This window comes from Thunnus thynnus, chromosome 4, assembly GCF_963924715.1.
Source record: "Thunnus thynnus chromosome 4, fThuThy2.1, whole genome shotgun sequence".
NCBI classification, from domain to species: Eukaryota; Metazoa; Chordata; class Actinopteri; order Scombriformes; family Scombridae; genus Thunnus; species Thunnus thynnus.
The window spans coordinates 745,556-768,055 of NC_089520.1; the positions used below are offsets into that span (position 1 = coordinate 745,556).

The window sequence follows — 22,500 nt, forward strand, 5'->3', positions numbered from 1 at the left end:
GCTTTGGGTGCTGCTCCGGCCCTAGCAGTAAACCTGGCCCCAGGTGTCCCTGCACCGCCCCGGCCCCCGGCCCCGCCCTCAGCCTGCCGTTCTGCTGCTCTCTGATTGGCTCCAGAAACACCACATGCTTGTTGGTACTGACCTTGCGGCCCGGGCCCTCGGTGGTGGCCGGCGGGGTGGGGGTGAGGATGGAGGACTGGGCGCTGCCCGTCCCTGCCTCCTTCCCCTGGCTTGGGGTGGCGGTGGCGGGGGGCGGGGCCCTCGGGCAGGGCGGGCAGCGGCAGGGCGTCAGGTACAGGTACATGAGGACCAGTACCAGGCTCACCACACAGCCCAGCAGGGTGGTGAAGCCCGTGTTGAAATGCTCGTGAGACTCGCTGTCGTGATGCGGCACCACCGTCACGTTGACCTCCCGCGTTTCGTTGCGCTGCTGCCGCTGGTCCAGCGCCATGCACCAGTAGATCCCAGAATCCTCTGCACGTGCCGCCACGATCTCCAAGCTGCCGTTGGCGAACATCTTTAGCGATCCGTTGTTCCCCGGCGGCGCCACGTACTCCTGATTGGGTGACACCCAGAGAAAGGTCACGTGCTGTCCGGTGAGGGAGGTCACGCAGTGCAGCAGCACCGCCTTCCCCGCGCCGACGGACACGCTGCCCTCCTGCGCCTGACGCAGCACGGTCATGTTGCATTTTTCAAAGTAGCGGTTGTGCTGGAAGAAGCGCACCGTTCCTCTTTGTATCCCGTAAACCAGACAGGTGTGTTCCTGCCTGAAGTCTCTGACGGAGGAGAATCCTCTCTGCTCCCAGTAGCGGAACAGAGCGTACATGGAGCACTCGCACACCAGCGAGTTGTTGTGAAGGTACAGGCCGCTCTGGACCGCGACGGGGAGGTTGGAGATATCTTCCAGGGGCAGTTTGGGCAGGCGGTTGGAGGACAGGTCGAGCATGGACAGGTGAGGGTGGCTGTGCTCCTGGATGGTGAAGAAGGGGAAGTCGGTGAGGCGGTTGTGGCTGAGGTAGGCCCTGCGGAGGCCGCCCAGTCCGGCCAGAGCTCTGCTCTCCACATGGATGATACGGTTGTTGAACAGCAACAGCTCCTCCAATCCGGGCAGCTCTTGGAAATAGTGTTGCTCCAGAACATGAAGCTGATTGGACGACAGGTCCAGGTGTCTGAGCAGGGCTCCGGAAGCGTTTCGAAAGGCCCCCGGCTGAATCGTAGTCAGCTGGTTGTGCGCTAACCGTAACGTCTCCAGCCGAGAGAGTCCTCCGAAGCAGCCCCCCTCCAGCTCCACCAGATGGTTGTGGCTCAGATCCAGAGTGACGGCAGAGACGGGCATCTCCGCGGGGACCCGCTGCAGACCCAGGGCCGTGCAGCTGAGGATGTCCGAGGCGCACAGACAGGAGGGGCCCCCGGCCTGGACGGGGCTCAGCTGGGGGAGCTGCAGACACACTAACAGCACGACCGCGGAACACCAGGACGACGCTGCTGCGAGCACCGCCGGAGCCACCGCACCCTGAAGAAAAGCAGCGCTCCAACCAACAGACACCATGATGCCACCAGCAGGCCACAGATCTGTTACACACTCAGCCTCACTGCTGCTTCAAGTGATCTTTCACATCCTTCATGCTGTGTGATTCAAATCATTCTGATGTCATTTAAACATAAAAAGACTCCCGATCAACAGACACAGCGCTCTGTATGCTCTTGTTTATCATCTTTTGTCCTGTATCAGTGTCAATGTCTCAACCCTTCACTCCTGCCTGATCCTCTCACATGTAAGACGATCCTCATTTACTCTGCAGCGTTTGAGCCACAGGGGCACAAACTAAATGTCAGCGTGTCGCTCGCTCGCTTTCCTTTTGCTCCGGCTGCTGTTTGTTTTCGTCTAACCCGGTTAATGTTGAATGAGGTGATTGCATCTGCGTCCACCTGCCAGCGTGGCAGCCAACCAGAGGTGTCTGCAAAAAAAAACCCTCTACAGGCGCAGGTGTTCCAGTGTAAACAAACACATTCCTTCTGCTCCGTGTTCAGCAGGGTGGAAACAATAAAAGGACTCTTATACGGCACCCTGGGGCAGCGAAGGTAAAAAAAAATGAATATTTTAGTTTAAAGATAAAGAAGATAAAAAGTTTAAGGCTCCTCCAGGTGTTCAATTATAACATCCATCACTCAGAATCAAGACTCTGTATCTCCACAACAAGATACTTTTATCAGCTGGTTCAAATCTGCCTTTTTATTCCTCGTTTTGCAGGAAAAACAAAAGCTTCACACGGACGTTAAACTCATCTTCCTCCCTCGCTGCTCTTCACTCAGCGACTCCCGGCGTGATGGAGGAGCCTGCTCTCAGTTGTAGCATCTCAGATTTCCAAAAGAAGTCAGCATCCTTTCTGCTTCCAGCTCTCCCTCCCTCTCATCCCTCCGGCTCATTTCATCCAGAGCCGTGCCTTCTCTTCTTCTTCTTCTTCTTCTTCTTCTGTGTTTCAGCGGTGGGAGGATGAGAGAGAGCTCTGTGTGAAATCCCAAACATCCAACATGCAGCTGCTCCTCTCCTCCAACACACTGCTGCTAATGAAAAGTTGTAGTTGGTCCTCTGCAGATGTGTGGGAGTGTCTCTGATGGATCCAGATGTGTGTGTGTGTGTGTGTGCGCGCCTGTGTGTGTGTGTGTGTGTGTGTGTGTGTGGAGCTTCAGTCTCTGCTTCCTGTCGTCTCTCAGCTCCAGTGTTGAGCTGTGTCTGCTGCTTCTGGTGCTTTCCCAGCTCCTCCACTCCGGTTTAATCCTCCTCCCTCCCCCCTCTCTCTCTCTCTTTCTCTCTCTCTCTCTCTCTCCTCTCTCTCCCCTCAGCATCCTCCGCCCATCTCAGACCCTCCTCCTCCTCCTCCTCCTCCTCCTCCTGCTGTTCTTCTCTTTTCACTGAGTCGCTTTCTTTCTATTTCTATTTCTGTTTCAAGCTCTTTCGCTTACACTTTCTTGTTTTCATCGTCTCCCTCTCTCTTTCTCTCGCTTCTCTTTTGCTATCACATCCCTCTCTCTCTCTCTCTCTCTCTCTCTCTCTCTCTCTCTCTCTCTCTGTCTATGTTACCACATCATGTATATTATAGGGGGATCCTAGAGGGAATTTGATTGGCCGGAGAGAGATGCACATGAGAGGCACGACTGTCTCTTCTCTTCTTCTTCTCTCCTCTCTTCTCCTCTTTTCTTCTTCTCTCCTCTTCTTCTCTCATCTTGTCTCTTCTCTTTATTCTCTCTTGTTTCTGACGTTTTTCTGTTTTGACTGAAACATCTCAGCAACTATCGGAGGGATTGTCATGAAATCTGGTTCATACTTTCATATTCTTGTTCATATCTGAGCACCATCATCTGCTCAGATTTGTAACTTTTCTGATACTTTGGATCAGAGTTTTTCAGCTGCAGACCTTCATGTTTCCTGTAGCGCCATCATCAGGTCAAAGTTTATCTAATACTGTGGTTGATGAACAGCGAGGTGTGATGTCACCCGCTCATCATCAGCACCATCTTTAGCTAAACCGTGCTAACAGGGTAACATTAAACTTAGTGAAATAAATACTGTGACGATAGTCCCGGAGCAGGTGAGCCAGCTGTCAATCACAGCTGTCAATCAACACCCAACACGGCAGACATCAAAGCTACTAGAAGTCTTCAAATCTTATTAATGGAACAATAATTTCCAAAATGACCACCAGCACATTATTAGAGTGTCTGAATGTAGAGTTGGCACACACACAGCGTGCAAAGACTCTCATTGGTCAAAATCCAAGTGGTCATTAACTCATGAAAGTCACGTCTGCACGGGTGATGTTTTGTATGTTGGTGTGTAATGAAATAACCTCCTGCTGGTCGTCTGCTCATCTCTCTGGTCTCAGCGTTTGGTGTGAACATCTTAATAAAGCCTGATAAGACCTGAGTGACTCGTTGACTCAGTGTTTGTAGAGAGCAGTCGGAGCAGCTAGCGGCTAGCAGCTAGCGGCGGCCGGCGGCGACACTTGAAGCTTCTTCAGCCTGAAGACGTGAACTCTGCTGCTCAGATCGTATTTCACTAGTGAGGACGTCTCTGTTGAAAGTGAACCAGGTCATCAGTACTTGACATTCAGACTGTGACTCCTCTTAATTGAATTCACTCTAACAAGCTGCTCTTTGTAGATGTGACTGTTTTAAAGACAGAAATCATGTTTCTCTCTCCCGCCTGTAGATGTCTGATGCCTCGTTTGCATAATTATTCTGTAACCTTTATGTGACCTTTAGTTATACAGACACAAGACGGACTATGAGACCGGGAGCGAGCAGGTGTAACTGATTTAAATCAGCTTTATTCAGTTTGACAGGGAAGTCTTCCTCTTCATCCTCTCTGGAGGAGTTTTTCTGTCAGGAAATCACCGGAAGCAAGTTAAACTGATTTACTGCATCTTCCCAGAACAGACGTCACAAAGTGTCTCAAACTAATGAAAGACAAAAAAAATAAAATGCTCGAGGTAAAAATAGATGAAAAGAACATCAGTCAAAGTCTCTTTTAGAGCGTCCGATGATCTTCCACAACTTCAGAGAGTTCAGGTTCGAGTCTGCTGATCAGACCTCAGAGGGTGTGATGAGGAGATCAGGATACATGTGAATGATAAAAACATGAGTAGTTTATGTGTTTATTGTAACATGCATGTTAGAGTGAGAGATCTAACTCTCTGTGTCTGCCTCCCAGCATGACTCTCACTTCCTCTGACTTGTTTCTTGGCTTCTACGTTGCTGCAAACTCGTCATTTTCAGCCACATTCAGTGTTCCTCTGCTTGTAGCCGACGTCGTGTCAAACACTGTTTAACATGCTCCACACACACACTCATTCATTTCATAGCTCTGTCCGTAAAACATTAAGTTTATTAAGTTTGTTTCTCTGCGTCTCTGCCGTCACTTCATCCACCTTTCATTTCATTAGTTTACTTATGACGGTGAACATGAATCTGTCAGTGCGGCGTGTTCACCAGCTGGCTCCTCCTCAGCTGCACTAGTGAGACGTTCTGAAACCAGCGGAGAGATACTGAAAACAACAAGACACCATGAAGACAACAACAATAATCAAAATCAACAATAAGACAAAGATACGATATGATATGATAATCATGTCCAGCTCTATATACTGGAATATCTTTACATGATTTCCAGTTAAAAACTCCTTATTTATCTTCTACTGGTCCTTTATGCAGCCCCTCAGTTCAGCCTCTGTCTCTAACAGGCCGTTTTAGCTCCTGTCTCTTTAAGGCCCCGCCTCCTGATGAGCCCACTCTGTTCTGATTGGTCAGCTTCAGGAAGCTTCCTCCGGCTCCAGAGGCTACGTAAACAAACTATAGTAGTACAGAAGTGATGTAGGAGGTTTCAGGACGTCCTCTTTAAAAGATGCTGTTACAAGTTAGTGAAACGGTGACGTCACACACGTGATGTCACTGAGGTCCTCACGAGGATAGAAAAGTGTGTGTGTGTGTGTGTGTGTGTGTGTGTGTGTGAATGTGCTGAGCTGTCTTTGTGTCTCGGTCACAGTGTGTGTTTCATGTTGATTTCCTGTCACAGGGGATTAAGATCACACACACACACACACACACACACACACACACACACACACACACACACACACACTGTTTCCTGCATCAGATCCCAGAACATGAAGTCAACATTACTTCAGATGGTTTCACTCTAATAGAAGTTATCAGCAGGATGATCTGCTGCTTCTCATGTCGACAGCAGCTGAAACAGACACTGACTCTACTTATTAATAATAATAATAATAATAATTAGGGATGCATGATATTGGATTTTTTCCAACTCATTGTGGTCGATACTGATATATGCTCATATTATTTTCCAGCTGGCTGAGGAGACTATAATGCATGCAGCATAGATTATACTAATTATGATCAATAAAGACAATATATGAAGGAAGAACTTAGGAAGACTGGAGTTCAGTAGCTCAGCATTAAAACTTTAATGAAGCTGCCAAGTGGGAGCAGCAGTAGAGTTTTCATTGAGTTTATTAGACAGACAGGATTAACGTGCAGGATTTAATCTCTGGTCCACACTCCGGAGCAGAAGGTGGTGCTAATGCACCTAATACGCTGGTTGACAACCGCCGTTATAAACCAAAAAGAAGAAGATTTTTTCCCAAACAGAGTGGTACATCCTGTCAGCCGAGGTGTTTCCTATCTGTGCAGCCGAACACAGCAGCTCCTCGACGGACTGTTTCACCCAAAGTGATTTACAACAAACAAAAAAACAATAAACAATAAAAAACTAATAAGATAAAAAGAGGTGACATCATCAGGAGATTAGAAAGATAATACAGGTAATAAAAACAGCTGATAACAGTAAAGAGCAAATAAAAGGTTGAGTTCATTAAAAGAAACAGAGGAAGTTTGTCTGACATGGTGCAGTTTGTTCCAGATGTTTGAACAGCTGCAAGAAGCTGCTTCATCAAACTTTGTGCATTTGATTTGTTGCACATTTAACAAACGATCTGAGAGATACGAAGACGCTTTAAAACAAGTTTAACGCTGATGTTTACAGTATGTATCCGAGTCTGAACTCAAACCCAAAATTATTCTCAAAGTGGTGAAACAGTTCACATTTACAGTTTTTATATGACAGCAGCAGAGACGTTCAGTAACTGGTTCAACACACAGTCAGCAGATAAAACCTCCGATGACCTGCGTTAGTTTCAGCTTCTGTCCTGACAGGAGCAGGAAGACTGGACGTAGACTACTGATGTATGGTGGACTGTCATTTAGTCCTACAGACGTGTTTTTATTCAGGGATTCAAGCAGCTTTATTTGTCACATACACAGAAATATAAAGTAGAAGAAGCAGTGAAATGAAGGGAAGCTCAGTGACTGTGCAGGAAAAAATGACCAGTGCAAGATGAACCCATATAAATATATATATTAATCTTAACGTTAGCTAAAAACTAAATAAACATCCTCAGCAGATTCTACCAGCGTTTAGAGTTAAAACGAGCAGGAAACAATCAAACTGTGTGTGTGTGTGTATGTGTGTGTGTGTGTGTGTGTGTTGAGGATCCGGATGTCCTGAGGACAGAAACTCCTCTTCAGTCTTTGGGTTTTGGTCATGTGACTGCAGAGGCGTCAGCAGCATCGTTGTTGTTGTGTGAAGTGTTGGAGGCGTCCTGCAGGGAGGGGAGAGATGTTCCGGTGGTCGCAGGCGGTGATGCTGCCGTAGAGGGCGGTGATGCTGCCGTAGCGGGCGGTGATGCTGCCGTAGAGGGCGGAGCAGCTGTCGTAGAGGGCGGTGATGCTGCCGTAGAGGGCGGTGATGCTGCCGTAGCGGGCGGTGATGCTGCCGTAGAGGGCGGTGATGCTGTCGTAGAGGGCGGTGATGCTGCCGTAGAGGGCGGTGATGCTGCCGTAGAGGGCGGTGATGCTGTCGTAGAGGGCGGTGATGCTGCCGTAGAGGGCGGTGATGCTGCCGTAGCGGGCGGTGATGCTGCCGTAGAGGGCGGAGCAGCTGTCGTAGAGGGCGGTGATGCTGCCGTAGAGGGCGATGATGCTGCCTGTCAGGACCCAGCCGAGGAGATGAAGGTCCTCAGGATGGAGGAGCTGATCAGTGAGTGTGTGCTGGGTGTGAAGAGTTCAGGTCTTCGTTCAGAGTAGGGCTGTGCAACATGACGATACATATCGTTTGACGATAGAAAAATGTATATCGTTTCATTTTATATCGTTTATATCGTGGTGTCGCAAATCACACTCTTTACTGCGATATCTTTCATCATTTGACGACGCTTTCTGTTCTTCCGCACAGTCGGATGTGAGTCAAAGGACGAAGGCAAGACGACATAAACACCTAAGAGAGGGGCTACTTCTGTCGTATGGACGTGGTTTGGGTATGAACAGTCTGACACGGCTGCAGACCGGTCCCCTCGTCAGACTCAAACACCTCTAACCTCTTTCACCACCTGTGCAAAAGTCATGTCAGAGAGTACGAGGAGAGTCTACGGATGAAAGAACAGCAGAGCGCTGAACTCCAGACTGAGAAGCTTTGACCCGCAGCACAGCATATAGCACAGATTCACCGTCAGCAGGAGGATTCATGTAACATGTAAACAGAAACAGGCCTTTCCATGTGCTCATTTTATATCAAATATTCATTCATTGAATTTACATAAAATGTGCTGTATGGTGAGATTTTGGTCATATCAGGGTCAGGTTGTTGGACCGGCACCTCGGTGGGTCCAGATGTTAACAGCAGCCTCGGGGAGTTACTGGTCTGGAAGTCACTCAATCCTGTCTGTGGTTCAGATATCTTGATTCATCTGAACAACTGTCCTGAACACAAAGATAATCAGTTAATAATTATATAAAATCCTCACATCTGAGAAGCTGCGATCACACAACAGTCACGTTGTTTTCTTGAAAACATTAATTGTTAATTTTCTTTCAATTGACTCATTAATGTTTCTTTAGATGGAAACAGCAGCAGGTCAGAGGTCAGAGGTCAGACACTGATCAGCATTTCTTCATTTCATTCATTTAAAACATCAGCAGCCATGTTGATGTGTAGATTTATTATTGAACATAAAACCAGAATATCTGCTGAACCGTCAGTCACATGACTGTCTCTCTGCTCGTTATTCACATAACAAACGTTTTCTTTTCATTCATGTTGAAGTCATTTTTATTTGCTGCTTGTATAATTTTCCGTGTCAATCTGAACGCGTTGCCCTTTTGTTGGTTTCTAATTAAAGAGGAGAGAACAATGGACGTGTTGTTGGCTTGAAACAGGACGTTGACATTTCAGCCTGAACGCTGTGACTCACTGCTCCTCTTTACAACATGTTCTCTACAGCTGCTCCCAGTACTAACCCAGTACTAACCCAGTACTAACCCAGTACTAACCCAGTACTAACCCAGTACTAACCCAGTACTTTTACTCAAGTACTTTACTTTATAAACTACTTTATACTCCCACTTCACTACGTTTCAGAGGGAAACTACATGTATGTTTTATTTCTCTGTTGGTTTAGTTATGTAAAGGATCTGAATGCTTCTCCCACTGCTGCCGTCCTCCAGTCAGGCTGATAGTTTGATAAGCTGCTGTCAGTCATGTATTGTCTTATTGAAACAAAAGAAAGAGAGAGAGAGAGAGAGAGAGAGAGAGGAGGAGGAGGAGGGGAAGTGAGGACAGGATGAAGGATGAAGGACGGAGGAGGAGGAGGAGGAGGAGGAGGAGTCTCTGTGTGAAGTGTCACGGCGGCTGTAGTGAGAAGGTCACAGCAGATTTTACAGGAAAATGTCACCGTGTGTCCCGGTCGGAGTCCTGCGAAGAACACAGAGAGAGAGAGAGAGCTCAGCAGGAAGTAAAGCACGCTGACTGAAGCCCCGCCCCCCTTAGTTACTGTTGCTACGACTGTCAATCAAACTGTTTGATAGATATAAAGATAGATATAAATAGATAGATATATAGATATAGATATAGATAGATTTATAGATAGATTGATAGATGATAAATATATAGATTTATAGATTGATACTTTATTTATCCCAAAGGGAAATGAAAATGCTTCAGCTGTCACTCAACATAAATTAAACCAAAATACAAAAACAAAACAAACAAATGCAATTAAAGACTAAATTACACATTTCTGACAGTACAAATACAGTTTATAGTAACCATAGACTGAAAAAAATATGGACGTCGTCACCGTGACGTCACCTGTTGGTTTGTGAACTGCCGTTCTGAAGCCTCGTGTGAAGCGGTTTGACCGTCGCCATCTTCGATTTGGCCGTCGCCATGTTTGATTTTTGGTGCCAGAAGTGACCATATTTGGACAAGAGGGTGGGGTTGACCATAGCGCTAGCTGTTAGCGTGGTTAGCACGGTGCATTTACAATCTATGGTTAACAGTGATCATGCTAATGCTAATGCTAATGCTTGCTAGCGAAAAACAGGCCTAAAAATGTTAAAACAAAATGTACTCACCGCAAAAACTGATCATCCGACTCATTGATGGATCTTTTATTAAAACCAAAAGCTGAACAAGATGTTTTTAGGCTGTTTAGTGAACTGAAAACAGTGTGAAATAGCAGCAGCTACGCCTGTACGCAGTGGTTACGTTACTTAAGCAACGTTGTCACCGTGGTAGCGACTTCTCAATCACAATGTAGCCACGCCCCAAAGCATACGCTGCTTTTTTGTCAATTTTAAATTAAAAGGGACCATAATTTACAAAATGAACATCATGCTGTATTGAAGAGGACTTGAAACTAGAGATTGAGATCATAAACTCATCAGGAAACAGTTCACTGAGGTAATAAATCAGGAGAGAAGTAGCGTCATTTTCTCATAGACTTCTATACAACTGGACTTCTTTTAGCAGCCAGTGGAGTCGCCCCCTGCTGGCCGTTAGAGGGAATGCAGGTTTTTGGCACTTCCACATTGGCTTCATTTATCAGCCCTGGAGGTTTCTGCTTGATAGTAACATTGCAGACAATTTTAATTTTACATTTTTTAAAAACGAGTCTTTGATTATAAACAGAAGCAGACAGTGAAAGTTGATTTCATCCAGTGAAATAACAGCTGGGACTGATTGTATTAACTGTAGCTCATTACATCTGCGTTAAACCGGCTAAATACCTCCGTCCATAAACGCCAGAACAGGTCGTTCTCCTCCTACTGGGCGGAGGACAGACCAGCAGGTCAGTCTCAGAAAACCAGCGAAGAAGAAACGGTGTCCTGTTTCCTGACATTTAGTTTATGGCAGCAGAAGGTGGTAGATAACTACATTTAACTACGTTTAACTCTGAACACACTGCAACACCAAGCCAGCGTTTCACATTTACACCCTCTGGAGGACATTTTGGAAAACGGCGGTTTAGTCTGGACTGAGGAACAAAACGGAGAGAAGAAGAAGAAGTGTTCATGAATTCAGTCAGCTCGGACACGGTGTGAGCTAACATCAGCTCCATGAGTCGGTTGATCGTCTCCAGCTGAGTTTTGAATGCTGACTTATTTTAAAAGTGTCATAAATATGCACCTGATGGCTACATACATGATGTCATGCTAACAGACTGAAGCTAAAGCTAAAGCTAAATCCTCCGCCGGTGAGGATGATGAAGACGCAGCTGGAGCGAAACGTGTCTGATGCATAGACTGGATATAAAGATGGACGTCATGACGGCTCCTCAAAAGTGAAGCCAAAACATCTGGATCGCCGCCTGGTGGCTGCTGCAGGATAGGTCATAAGTCCCGCCCCCTCCATGTTAGCGGATGGGACAGGAGCCAAACTAAAAAATCAAAGTCAAATACGTTTCTCCCAAAGATGGTTTCTGTCATTTCAGGAAGTTCTTATCACGCTGATGTTTGCTGATTTTTCTTATAAGTTAGTTATTTGACGATATAGAAAGGGGGTCTGACGTCATGATTGACAGCTGTGACAGCCGCTCTCAAACCTCCGTCAGGCAGCGGGACGGCTGAGGGGCCGTCATCCCGCCGCCCGACTCTACTGCACACAAGCAAGATGGCCGCTCCCTGAAAGGAGATATTTTGTCTTATATACAGTCTGTGATGTGATGTATCAGTGGAGAAGCTCCCGAGTCGACTCATGTTATTAAATACACTGAAACTGAACTAAAACCAGGACGCACAGTTTTTATCTCTCTGATGTTGAACAACAGCATTAAAACACGAGTCACGCAGCTGTTTTATCAGTTTAATAGTTGATCAGTCGCTGTAATGAAACGTGAATAATATTTCTCACAGGACGCCGAATTGAAGAAAGAAACAAAAAGTAATAATGTTGTTTAGTACGCCGGCATATAACAATGAAATGTAACAAGATAAATATAAATATACCGCAGCAGAGTTATTGATCCATCGTAGCAGCTTCCTGATGATGGACACACCAGAAGAAACTCGCTAGCATAGCAACATTAACGCTACAAACAACCCAGAATGCATCAGTCTCTGTAGAGACGACCCGCCTGCCTATCTGGCCGATATATTTATTAATTCATCTTCTGGTAGCTTAATGTCTAGTTTTATATTTATATTATATGTCATGAAAACATACAGTATGTGTAGATACAGACAGCAGCTCCATGTTCATCACTGACACACCTGCTGTGGCTGGTTACGGTTGCTAAGCTGTGATTGGACGGTAGCTGTTCAGGGGTGGCGTTTGGCTGTGTGTGTGTGTGTGTGTGTGTGTGTGTGTGTGTGTGTGTGTGTGTGTGTGTGTGTGTGTGTGTGTGTGTGTGTGTGTAGGTGGGAGTGTGTAACGTTTCTTCTTTTTTTTACAACCTTCCAGCACAACATCACAGAGTCTGTGGAGCTTTTTACATCCTGATGCATGAAACAAACGTTATTTTTAGAGCGAACAGTAACATGAGGAGCAGCCTGTCATACAGACAAACATCCTGCTGTCAGTGTTCACGTCCTTCTATCTGCCTTTAATCACACGTGTTTATAACGCTGTACAAGCAGATTCATTTAAAGTCTTTATAAATGTTATATTATTACAACTTACTGCTGTATCATCATGTATTATCAGACACGTCAGAACGTCTTTGAGGGTTTGAGGATAAAATTAGTGGATTTTTCTCTGTAAAAAGGAAAATGATCTTCTGTTGTGATGAATATTAATTGGACCAGTATTAATTAATAGTTTAGTCTCCAGAGCTGCAACTGTTTTCATCATCGATTCATCTGCAGATTATCTTCTTGATTAATTGTTTGGTTTATAAAATGTCAGAAAACGGTGAAAAACTGTTTGTTACATTTGACCTTGAACCCAAAATATATAATTTATTATAATGAACAAATACTCACATCTGAGATTTTGGAAGCATCAAATGTTTTTTGGCATTTTGGTGGAAAAATGAAAAACAAGTAAATGATGATCAGAATATCTGCAGATGAATTTTCTTCTAATCTAATATTCTCTGGATGAATATTTTCCTCTAAAGACTGAAATCAGCTGAACATGAAGATGTTATTTGATATCTGAAGTTTGCTTTTATAAACAGGAAGTTGTTTGATTTTCATTCTTTAGTCCAACAACAAAAAAACAAAACTAGATTTAATTTACATTCTTAGTTTGTGAATAAAAACTGAAACTATAGTAACAAAAAAAAACTGCTTCTCTGCTTCCTGAAAGCAGAGAAAGTTGTTGTTGTTGTTGTTGTTCTTCTTCTTCTTCTTCTCCTTCTTCTTCTCCTTCTTCTCCTTCTTCTTCTTCTTCTCCTCCTTCTTCTTCTTCTTCTCCTTCTTCTTCTTCTTTACTAAATTAAATTACTGTCACACAAGAGCAACGCCGACAGTAAATCCTGACAGCTGAGGAATATTGAGGGTTTATTAAACTAGTTTCAGATGATATTCTGTGGATGCATTAACGGCTTCATGGTGAACTCAGAGTCTTTATTTAAACTTCAACACAGTCCTCAAACACTCGTCGCCGGTGGAATCATTCTTCCTCTCTGTCTTTGTTTTGTGCGTCTTGCATCATCGTTGAAGCTCGGCTCTGAGAGGAGACCAAAAATAGTAAAAGAGAGAAAGAGGGCGAGTAGAGTCGGAGTAAAAACAGACAAAAGAGAGAGAGAGAGAGAGAGAGAGAGAGAGAGAGAGAGAGAGAGAGAGAGAGAGAGAGCGCGGAGATATTAAAGATTGATGCGTAGAGGTTGGGTTGAGTGGCGCTGCAGGAGGAGACTGATGGTTCCACATGTCAGAACCAGTAAAGACGGACAGACGAGAGAAGAACTGCTTCCATCCCTTCAGCGTGACCTCCGACCTCTGATGTCATCACGTTTACTGACATCATTTTTTAAGGAAATGTTTGATGCTCCAAGTTCTCAAATGTGAGAATTTGCTGCTTTTCTGACACAGTAACACACAGTGACATCATCACACGTGTAATATTGACATTTGATGACATCATCTCATGCTTTGATGAATGTTTTTCTCTGTTTTTTTGATGTTTTATGGATGAAACCATGAATCTAACGGCGTGTCCTCTTCCTTCCTTCCTGTCAGGGTCTCTCGGGCTGCATCCGTCCTGCTCTCGGACCCCTGCTTCCAGCTGCACTCCATCCAGCACCTGTTGGGGGAGGGAGGAGGGGAGGCCTCCGGCTCGGCGGCCGTGCTCACCTCCACCGCCGCCGCCGCCGCCCGTCCGGTCGTGGGGTCTCTCGGGTCGTCCGTGGCCTCGCCGATCCCCTCGGCCCCCGGAGCCGCCGGCCCTGCGGAGCGCAAACACTTCTCTCTGCACGCATGTGAGTCAAACACGTCTCACACAAGCAGAAAGACATGAGAACATGAAAACCAGCGATATAAACACTGACAGAGATCTCATGAAGCCACTGCAGATACAAGGTCACATGACTGTCGACATGTATTTCCATGTGATGCTACTTTCTACATTTCAGAGGGAAATATTGTACTTTCTACTCCACTACATTTATTTGACAGCTTAAGTTACTTTTCAGATGAAGATTTGACACAATGGATAATATAACAAGCTTTTAAAATACAACACATTGTTAAAGATGAAACCAGTGGTTTCCAACCTTTTTGTCTTTTGACGTCTTACAAAAAGCAGTGTGTAGTCGGGGTCACATTTCACATGTCTATGAGTTGTTAACAGCTCCACCAAATAGTGATTTTTCCCTCTAAACTTCTCACATGCTTTCATTTCAATAAATGTTCAAATGATCCAATATTTCAGCAAAAATCAAAGATTAGAGACAAAAATCATGTCATTAGTTTATTTATGACATCTGTCAGTGTGTCGCCAACAAGACACCATGAAGACAACAACAACAAAGTAAACAATAAGACAAAGATACAAAGATATGATAATCATGATGTGGATCCTGATAAAATGATAAAGAGGAGACATTCTGCACATCTCCAGCTCTATATTTATATTTTGGGGCTCTACTGGAATAAAAACTCGTTTTAGCTCCTGTCTCTTTAAGCCCCGCCTCCTGATGAGCCCACTCTGTTCTGATTGGTCAGCTTTCAGGAAGCTTCCTCCGGCTGTAATTAAAATGTGTAGTTTTGGTTCCTGCTGTAGCTTCTTCAGATGTTCTGAACCTCCTGCGAGTCTTCAGGAGTCTCAGTTTCAGTGACTTTAAAAAGGTATCTGAGTAGAGCTGCAACTATCAGTTATTTTCATTATCGATTTATCTGCTGATTATAAATTCTTGATCAATTGTTTTGTCTATAAAATGTCAGAAAATGGTGAAAAATAGAGCTCAACAGTCAAAAGTCCAAAATATTCACTGACTTATTGATGATTTAAAAGATGACATCATCAGAAGCTGAATAAACTTTAATAAAAGTCTAAAACACTTATTTGATCATCACAATAGCTGCAGATTATTTTTCTGTCAGTTGATGAATCTACTGACTGTTGCAGCTCCTCAGATGAATAATCTGAATGATCTGTTGATTGACAGCCTGATAGACCAGTGGGTTCATGTGGAAGTGTTCCTCTGGGTCTGAGAGGGTTAGAAAGCAGCTCGTTATGTTCTTAACGTGATTTAGTCTTGACTTTCACTGAGCCGAGGGCTGCAGATGTATCCGTCGGGGCTGCAGATGCTTCTGTCGGGGCTGCAGATGCATCCGTCGGGGCTGCAGCTCTGCTTTCGTATGTTTTCTTCTGCTGCACTTCACGTTTCACTTCATGTTTCTGCTGAATGTGAAACATTATTACACACACTGACGGTGATGAAGCCAGTCACAGCCTCTGAAACACAGACATATATACCTATCTATCTATATGTATATACATATATGTAACGGGTATAGGTTGGACCCAATAGCAGCACAAATGACACGGGTATAAACTTTGCAGTCTTTATTTCACACGATGTCAGGGCAATATTAGCACGGTCAGAGAAACACAGTTTTTGAACCCCGATCTTCCACTCCCACAGCAGACAAAGACCAGGGAACAGGCAGGCAGAACTCAGAGTCAGGGACAGAAGGCTGGTGGGTTTACCGGGGCAGAGACGAGGGGCGATGGTCGAAGACAAGCTGATCAGAAACCGGGAAGGCAGTCCAGTGAAGAAAGCAAGACGACTGAGCATAGTAGCATAGACAATCTGACAAAGAGGGAGTGGGCCGAGGCAGCTTATATACTGGCTGATTGCAGATGATGAGCAGGTGGGAGCGCCAGGTGAAGGTGGTTGAACTAATGAGGGGTGTGGCAGAGCAGAGAGTGAGACTGAATGATTGGATGATTGGATAATTCCCACAGCAACAGGTGAGGGGGAGAGCAGACTCTGACACATATATACATATATATAACATATATATCTATATCTATCAACATTAGTTCATATATTGAGCAAAAAGCAGATGAATGATGGAGACTCATCATCACATGTTTTGGTGCATAATGATCCAAAAATGCAAAGTAAAAGAAAATATAACTACTAATGAAGTCAGTTCGTGTAATAATACAAATAACTGTGTTAATGTCATGTGACATGTTGGATGTGTTTTTATTGAAACATCAACAAAAACATTTTCTTATTAGCAAAAAAAACAAACAACAAACAAACAATTCTCCCTCCAGAAACACACAAACATTCAAAAAAGAAAGGAAAAGCAAAAAACTGTAAACAAACAAACAAACAAACAAACAAACACTTCAGTGTCAGTCTGAAAGGATCTGTGAGAGTGAGAGGAGGAGCAGTGAGGAGGATTTGAGTTTCTCCAGTAGAGCAACTAAAGAAGAGAAGGTCACAACATCGACCTTGACTGATAATAAAATAATAAAAATCCAAACGAGTTTTAAAGACACATTTAGAGCTTCTCAGATAAATCAGAGCAGCGTTTGCAGAAGAGAGTCTGCACCGATCACAGCGTCGACGTTTTAACGTGAATATAACGTCAGTCAGGAAGATGTTGTGGTGGTGAGACTGCACGAAACACACAAAGCATCTGTAACGTATGTTTCTCCACAGTCTGAGCTGTCAGTGTGTAACGTGATGGTGAGAATCATCAGAGACTCTGCAGCTCCTCTCGGCTTTACGGAGCTTTATAGTGAGTTTCAGCTCATTGTTTATCTGTCCGGCTGCAACTTTACTGTTCTGGTTCACTCTCAGCGTCTCATAGCGTCGTTTTCAGAGAGAAAAAGCTGTAAAAAGCTGCTGAACACTACCTGTGTGTGGAGCATTTAGCAGATAAAGAGCCAGATATTTCCCTCAGGAGCTGGTAGAGAGCAGAAACAGAGCTAAAGGAGAGTGAATATTGGACAGAAACACGACTCCACATGAATGATAATGTTGCTCCGTAACTGCTGGATGTGAACATGAAAGAGTCTCACACACGTGTTTCAGTCTTTGTCTCCACATAGTTTCGTTTTTTTTCACCACAAATTCAAACAATTAACGACATTTAAGAATAAGAGACGAACAGCCGGCTGACACACGGAGACGTTCAGGGATCAGCGATGAGTTCAAACACAGAGATGGAGGCTGAACAGCAGCCGAGCCGCGCAGCAGCTTTATGTAAAAATATGCAGACATGCAGCGCTGTGTGTGTGCGTGTGTGTGTGTATGTGTGTATGTGTGTGTGTGCGTGTGTGTGTGTGTGTACAGGGGACACGTCGACGCAGCTCCGTCTCTCTGCAGACGCCTCAATCACATTCTCTCTGTGTGAAAACATCAATGTTTAATCATCACTAGCAGATATTCAGGATGAACGAGGAGTAGCAGGATTTCTGAAGTGAGATACAGCGTTAAATGTGTGTGTGTGTGTGTGTGTGTGTGTGTGTGTGTGTGTGTGTGTGTGTGTGTTGGCTGCAAAAAGGCGAGGTGTCCTGGAGTTGAGCTGTCACCAGAGGGGATGGCCTGGTCACCACGGCATCCTCCTCTGTTGCCATGGGAACACAAGCTGTTTCCATGACCACCTCGCATGGCATCATGTGGAGGATTGGTCTGTGTGTGTGTGTGTGTGTGTGTGTGTGTGTGTGTGTGTGTGGAGGTCACACTCGATGAGTTTGAACCTCCTCTCATCTGTTTAGTCCTGTTTCCTCCTGACGGGACGTCACATGATGCAACATAAACTGTACCAGAGGGTTTCTGGGTAAATGTCCGTTACTGACACCTGGACTGCACATTACATTATATATAAATATAATATTTATATTTTTATTATTACATTATATTTCAAGGCAATGAGACTGTATAATACTAACATAATACCAGCATAATACTAACGTAATACTAACGTAATACTAACATAATACCAACATAATACTAACACCAAGAGATCTAATGAGTTATAATTTGAGCTCTAACATTTAGTTCATTGATATAAAATCAATCTGCAATGTAAAAAAAAAATATTTCTTTAGATAGTAAAAAATATTTCTTTTTTTTTAAGTCTTCCACATATAAAAAAACACTTTTACACACAAATACTCAACAGTACATGAATTTAAAATAAATAAATATAATTCATGTAAAAACTGAAGATAAGATCAGCAGAATTAAAATAAATCAAATTAATGGAAAAGCTGCTATAAAATACAGGAAAACAGAAGTGTAAAATAAGATGTATGTATATAACATATATAACATATATAACATGTATATGTTATATATGTTATATACAACATATGTATATAACATATATAACATGTTGTATATATTATATACATGTTGTATCTTTAGATTGTGAACTGTTGCTCGGACCCAACAAGCTAACTGAAGACTGTTGTTTATCATTTTTCAGACCAGATGATGAATCAGAATGAATAATTTCATAACGGCAGCAGACACAGCTGCTTAGATTTAAAGCCGTTTCATTGGTCCGTCTGAGTCATGTGATCCTTGTAGTTTCAGCAGAACTGCAGCTCTTTACATTTATCATTACAACAAAAAATATCTTAACAGGTTTTTTTTTACATATTTGTGGAAAAAGTGTTGGTTGTAAACAGGAAGTGAACAACTCCTCCCTCTACAATAACGTCACCTGACTTCCTGCTTTGCTCTCATCATCATCAGTGCGGCTGCTGGAGGGCGCCGTCACTGACACGTAAACATGACGTCTAACTGCTAGTGATACTACAGACCATTTTTAGTGCCCGCCCACACAGATATTGGACCAATCAAATTCCAGCGCCGACATCGTCAGGTTGGACGCAGATATTGAGTTTGCTGTAGGAGGCGCTGTTACTGCACAATCAGCAAGAAAACTCTCATTTCTTCATTTATTGTGATTTCAGTTTAAATATAAGAAGAATATAAATAAGAACAAACAGAGAGGAAACAAAAATCAATCTTTATTTCAGATTTATTTCTGTTTACCATCAACAGCTGATCGACACACATGAAAACGTGATGAAACATTTCCAGGTCTCTTATTGTTTCTGTGACATAATGATGCACCATGGGAAGGAATCCTGCCTATTCTCAAGGCTTTGTTGGTTTGTGTGTGTGTGTGTGTGTGTGAGTGTGTGTGTGTGTGTTGTTGGTGGAAGCACTCCAGTCCCCACAGCCCTCAATGTATTATGGATGAGACTGTGTGGAGTGTTTTTAGAGGCAAAAGAGAGGCTCAGATGGAAAAACAGAATGATCCTCTCTCTCTCTCTCTCTCTCTCTCTCTCTCTCTCTCTCTCTCTCTCTCTCTCTCTCTCTCTCTCTCCCTCTCTCTCTCTCATTAACCTCCAGTCTCTCTGTTTTTTGCTGCAGATGTTTATTTACCCAAATAAAAGCTGCAAATCAGTGAAAGTGTTGTGCGTCCGAGGCTGCCGGCTCTGCTCCTCGGGGAGAAGAGCTGAGCTGCTTTCTCTCTCTTTTTTTTTTCTGTGCTGCTGTTGTTGTTGTTGTGGAACAACAATAAATAGTACAGTTTGTAATGCAACAGCAACACATTCTGGCTTCAGCCTCCATTTCATTATTTCACTTCATTCAGTAGGTTTCTGATCGTCGCAGCGCTTTAACAAACAGCTGCATGTCTGCAGACCGGCGCTCCGGTTCAGACATTCATGATTGATTCACTCACTCAACTACAGTTACTGATGACACACAACCTGTCAACTGTCAAACATGTAGAAATAAGAAGAAGAGTTTTAAAGGACGCCTGAAAGCTGCAGGTTCAGTATTGATTATAGATCTACTGCAGCGTCACAGCAAAGCAAACAAATACATTTTAAATCTGAACAGAACGTGCTGAACAGCTGTTCTACATAAAATCTGCAGCCTGATTCATCGGTGAAACTGTCGTCGCAGCGATCTTTAGATAAAGTCTTTGTCGTGTAGATTTTAGTCGTTTAAACTACGTTCTTACTGCAGAAGATCTGCAAACTAAAGACAATCAGAGGACTGAATGACCCGAGGTCGTAATCAAGAACAAACTGACCCCCCCGGGGGGGGGGCTGCATGAGTAGGAGTCGGTGTCAATGAATGGAAGTCTGAAGCGTGGGAAAACAGACGACCTTTATACACATCCAGATACTCTGAACACACATGTAGCGATGGTGAGGAATATATTGTTACAGTCAGAGTGTGTGTGTGTGTGTGTGTGTGGGATCTCTGTAGTTACATGTGTTTATTAGCCTCATAGCTCTGCTGTCAGTCCATTGCATCACCAGTTCTACCACCAACAATACTGTTCACTACCGGAGACACAAACACACTGAGACACTGATAGAAAATGAGTCACGATGCAGACGGAGAACAGAAACGCTTCTCTGGAAGATCAGATCATCTGTGTCTCAACCTGGAGGCTTTTATTTCATCTCTCTTCAGGTAGTAATATTGTGAATATTTCACAGATCAGCAGTTTGCAGTGGAGGCTAGCAGGCAGCTAACGAGCTTTACACACCACACAAAACAATTTATTATCATATTATTGGACCAGAACCTCTCAGTCTTTCATGTTTTCAATTTCAACAAGTAGAATCACTGAGGATTATTCTCTGGAGTTGTTTGTGTGCGTGAGTAAACCTTCAGTCTGCAGGAAGTAATAAACAGATGAAGTGAACATGAAGACGAGCAGCAGAGAGATGAAGAGCCGTCGTTCCTGCCGGAGTCACGACTGCGTCAGGATGTCAGACTGTGTTTCCTCACTTCTGACTGATATTAAAACTGAAGCATCTGTAACCAGGTGACACATAAACACATGTAACACCTGAACATCAGTACTGTAGTGTTACACCACCTCCTCAAAAACACATTTTAACGTTGATTTACACAAGAAAACATCAGATTGAGTCATTTCAGTAAGTGTCCGTGTTGCAGTGACGGCGCCCTCTAGCAGCCGTAGTAATGATGACATCAGGTGACGTTATTACAGTGCTTACATACTCAAGAGGCGGACTTGATAACGATTTAATCCGGACCAGGAACTAAATTTAACTGCAACCTGACCCAGACCGCTGTCATCATTCAGCCGCCTGCGAGTCGCCACAGTCAGTAATTAAATGTTGTTGTCGGATGTTAAAAGCTCAAACTGGCCAATGCACAAAAGGAAAGGTTGAAAGAGAAAACGTGTTTAAATAGGAGACATATTCAGCATATTTCCAGCTCTATATTTATATTCTGGGGCTCTACTGGAATAAAAACTCCTTATTGATCTTCTACTGGTCCTTTATGCAGCCCCTCAGTTCAGCCTCTGTCTGAAACAGGCCGTTTTAGCTCCTGTCTCTTTAAGGCCCCGCCTCCTGATGAGCCCACTCTGTTCTGATTGGTCAGCTTCAGGAAGCTTCCTCCGGCTCCGGAGGCTACGTAAACAAACTATAGTAGCAGGATTTCACTTCTTCTCCTTCTTTACTCCAAATGTCAACTTCTCAACAAACAACAAAACAACAAAAAGCAGAATACGTCTCCTGTAAAGATGACTGGACTGAGGGAAACAGTGTCCATAATGACGGCTCCAAAGACTAATACCAGCATCATGTTTTCAGTCTCCAGAGAGTAGTTCTGTGTAAGGCGGACGCTACTGAGCATGTGCAGGAACACGGTTCTGTTTACAGCTTCACCAGCTTGTTGTGCTGCAGATCACAACCTCTGGAAAAGATTTATAATGTTCATCTTCTCTCTTTGTTTCTTTCCCTGGTTCTTATTTTCATTATTTTATGCATGTTCTCAGTTTACGGTGAAGGTTTCTCTGTTTAGTCTGGTCTCATCTCCTCTCAGTCTCTCCTCCATCTTCCTGCAGATATCATGTGTAGTGATTGTTATCTCTCACTGCAGATCAACATGGCAGCTCTCCAACAAGCCAATATCACAGCCCAGACTGGGCTGCACTCCAACGCTGAAAGAGGATCTGTCCGATGGGGGAGGGGGAGGGGGGAGGGGGTTGGAAAGACGAACCAAAAGCAATAAAGTGAGAGAGGAGAGAGAGGAGAGGGCAGGAGAGGGATAAAAGCAGCAGAGAGGAAGTTAAATGTAACAGAAGAGAAGCTCAGACGTAGTTTGTTGGGATGTTTGGTGACAGTTTATTTCAGACAGACAGCGAGACTGAAGACATGAGAAGAGA

At 44.0% G+C, this 22,500-nt stretch overlaps 2 protein-coding genes across 4 annotated transcripts in view; one reads left to right on the forward strand and one right to left on the reverse strand.

Moving 5' to 3' along the window:
• Positions 1–2,816, reverse strand: part of amigo3 (adhesion molecule with Ig-like domain 3) — a 4,234-nt gene extending 1,418 nt beyond the window's left edge. Inside the window, exon 1 of the mRNA XM_067586120.1 lies at positions 1–2,816. This exon is cut by the window's left edge and continues 1,418 nt beyond it. Within this exon, the coding sequence (XP_067442221.1) occupies positions 1–1,549 (1,549 nt within the window). The 5' untranslated portion in view covers positions 1,550–2,816.
• The window catches only part of LOC137180858 (E3 ubiquitin-protein ligase RNF123), a 152,243-nt gene that overhangs the window by 100,557 nt on the left and 29,186 nt on the right, over positions 1–22,500 (forward strand). For 2 of the 3 annotated variants that reach the window (XM_067586125.1, XM_067586126.1), the window contains exon 37: positions 14,035–14,273. The exons of the other annotated variant lie outside the window; for it this stretch is intronic. In XM_067586125.1, coding sequence (XP_067442226.1) covers positions 14,035–14,273 — 239 coding nt within the window. The remainder of the gene's footprint in view (positions 1–14,034; positions 14,274–22,500) is intronic. 3 annotated transcript variants of the gene reach the window in all.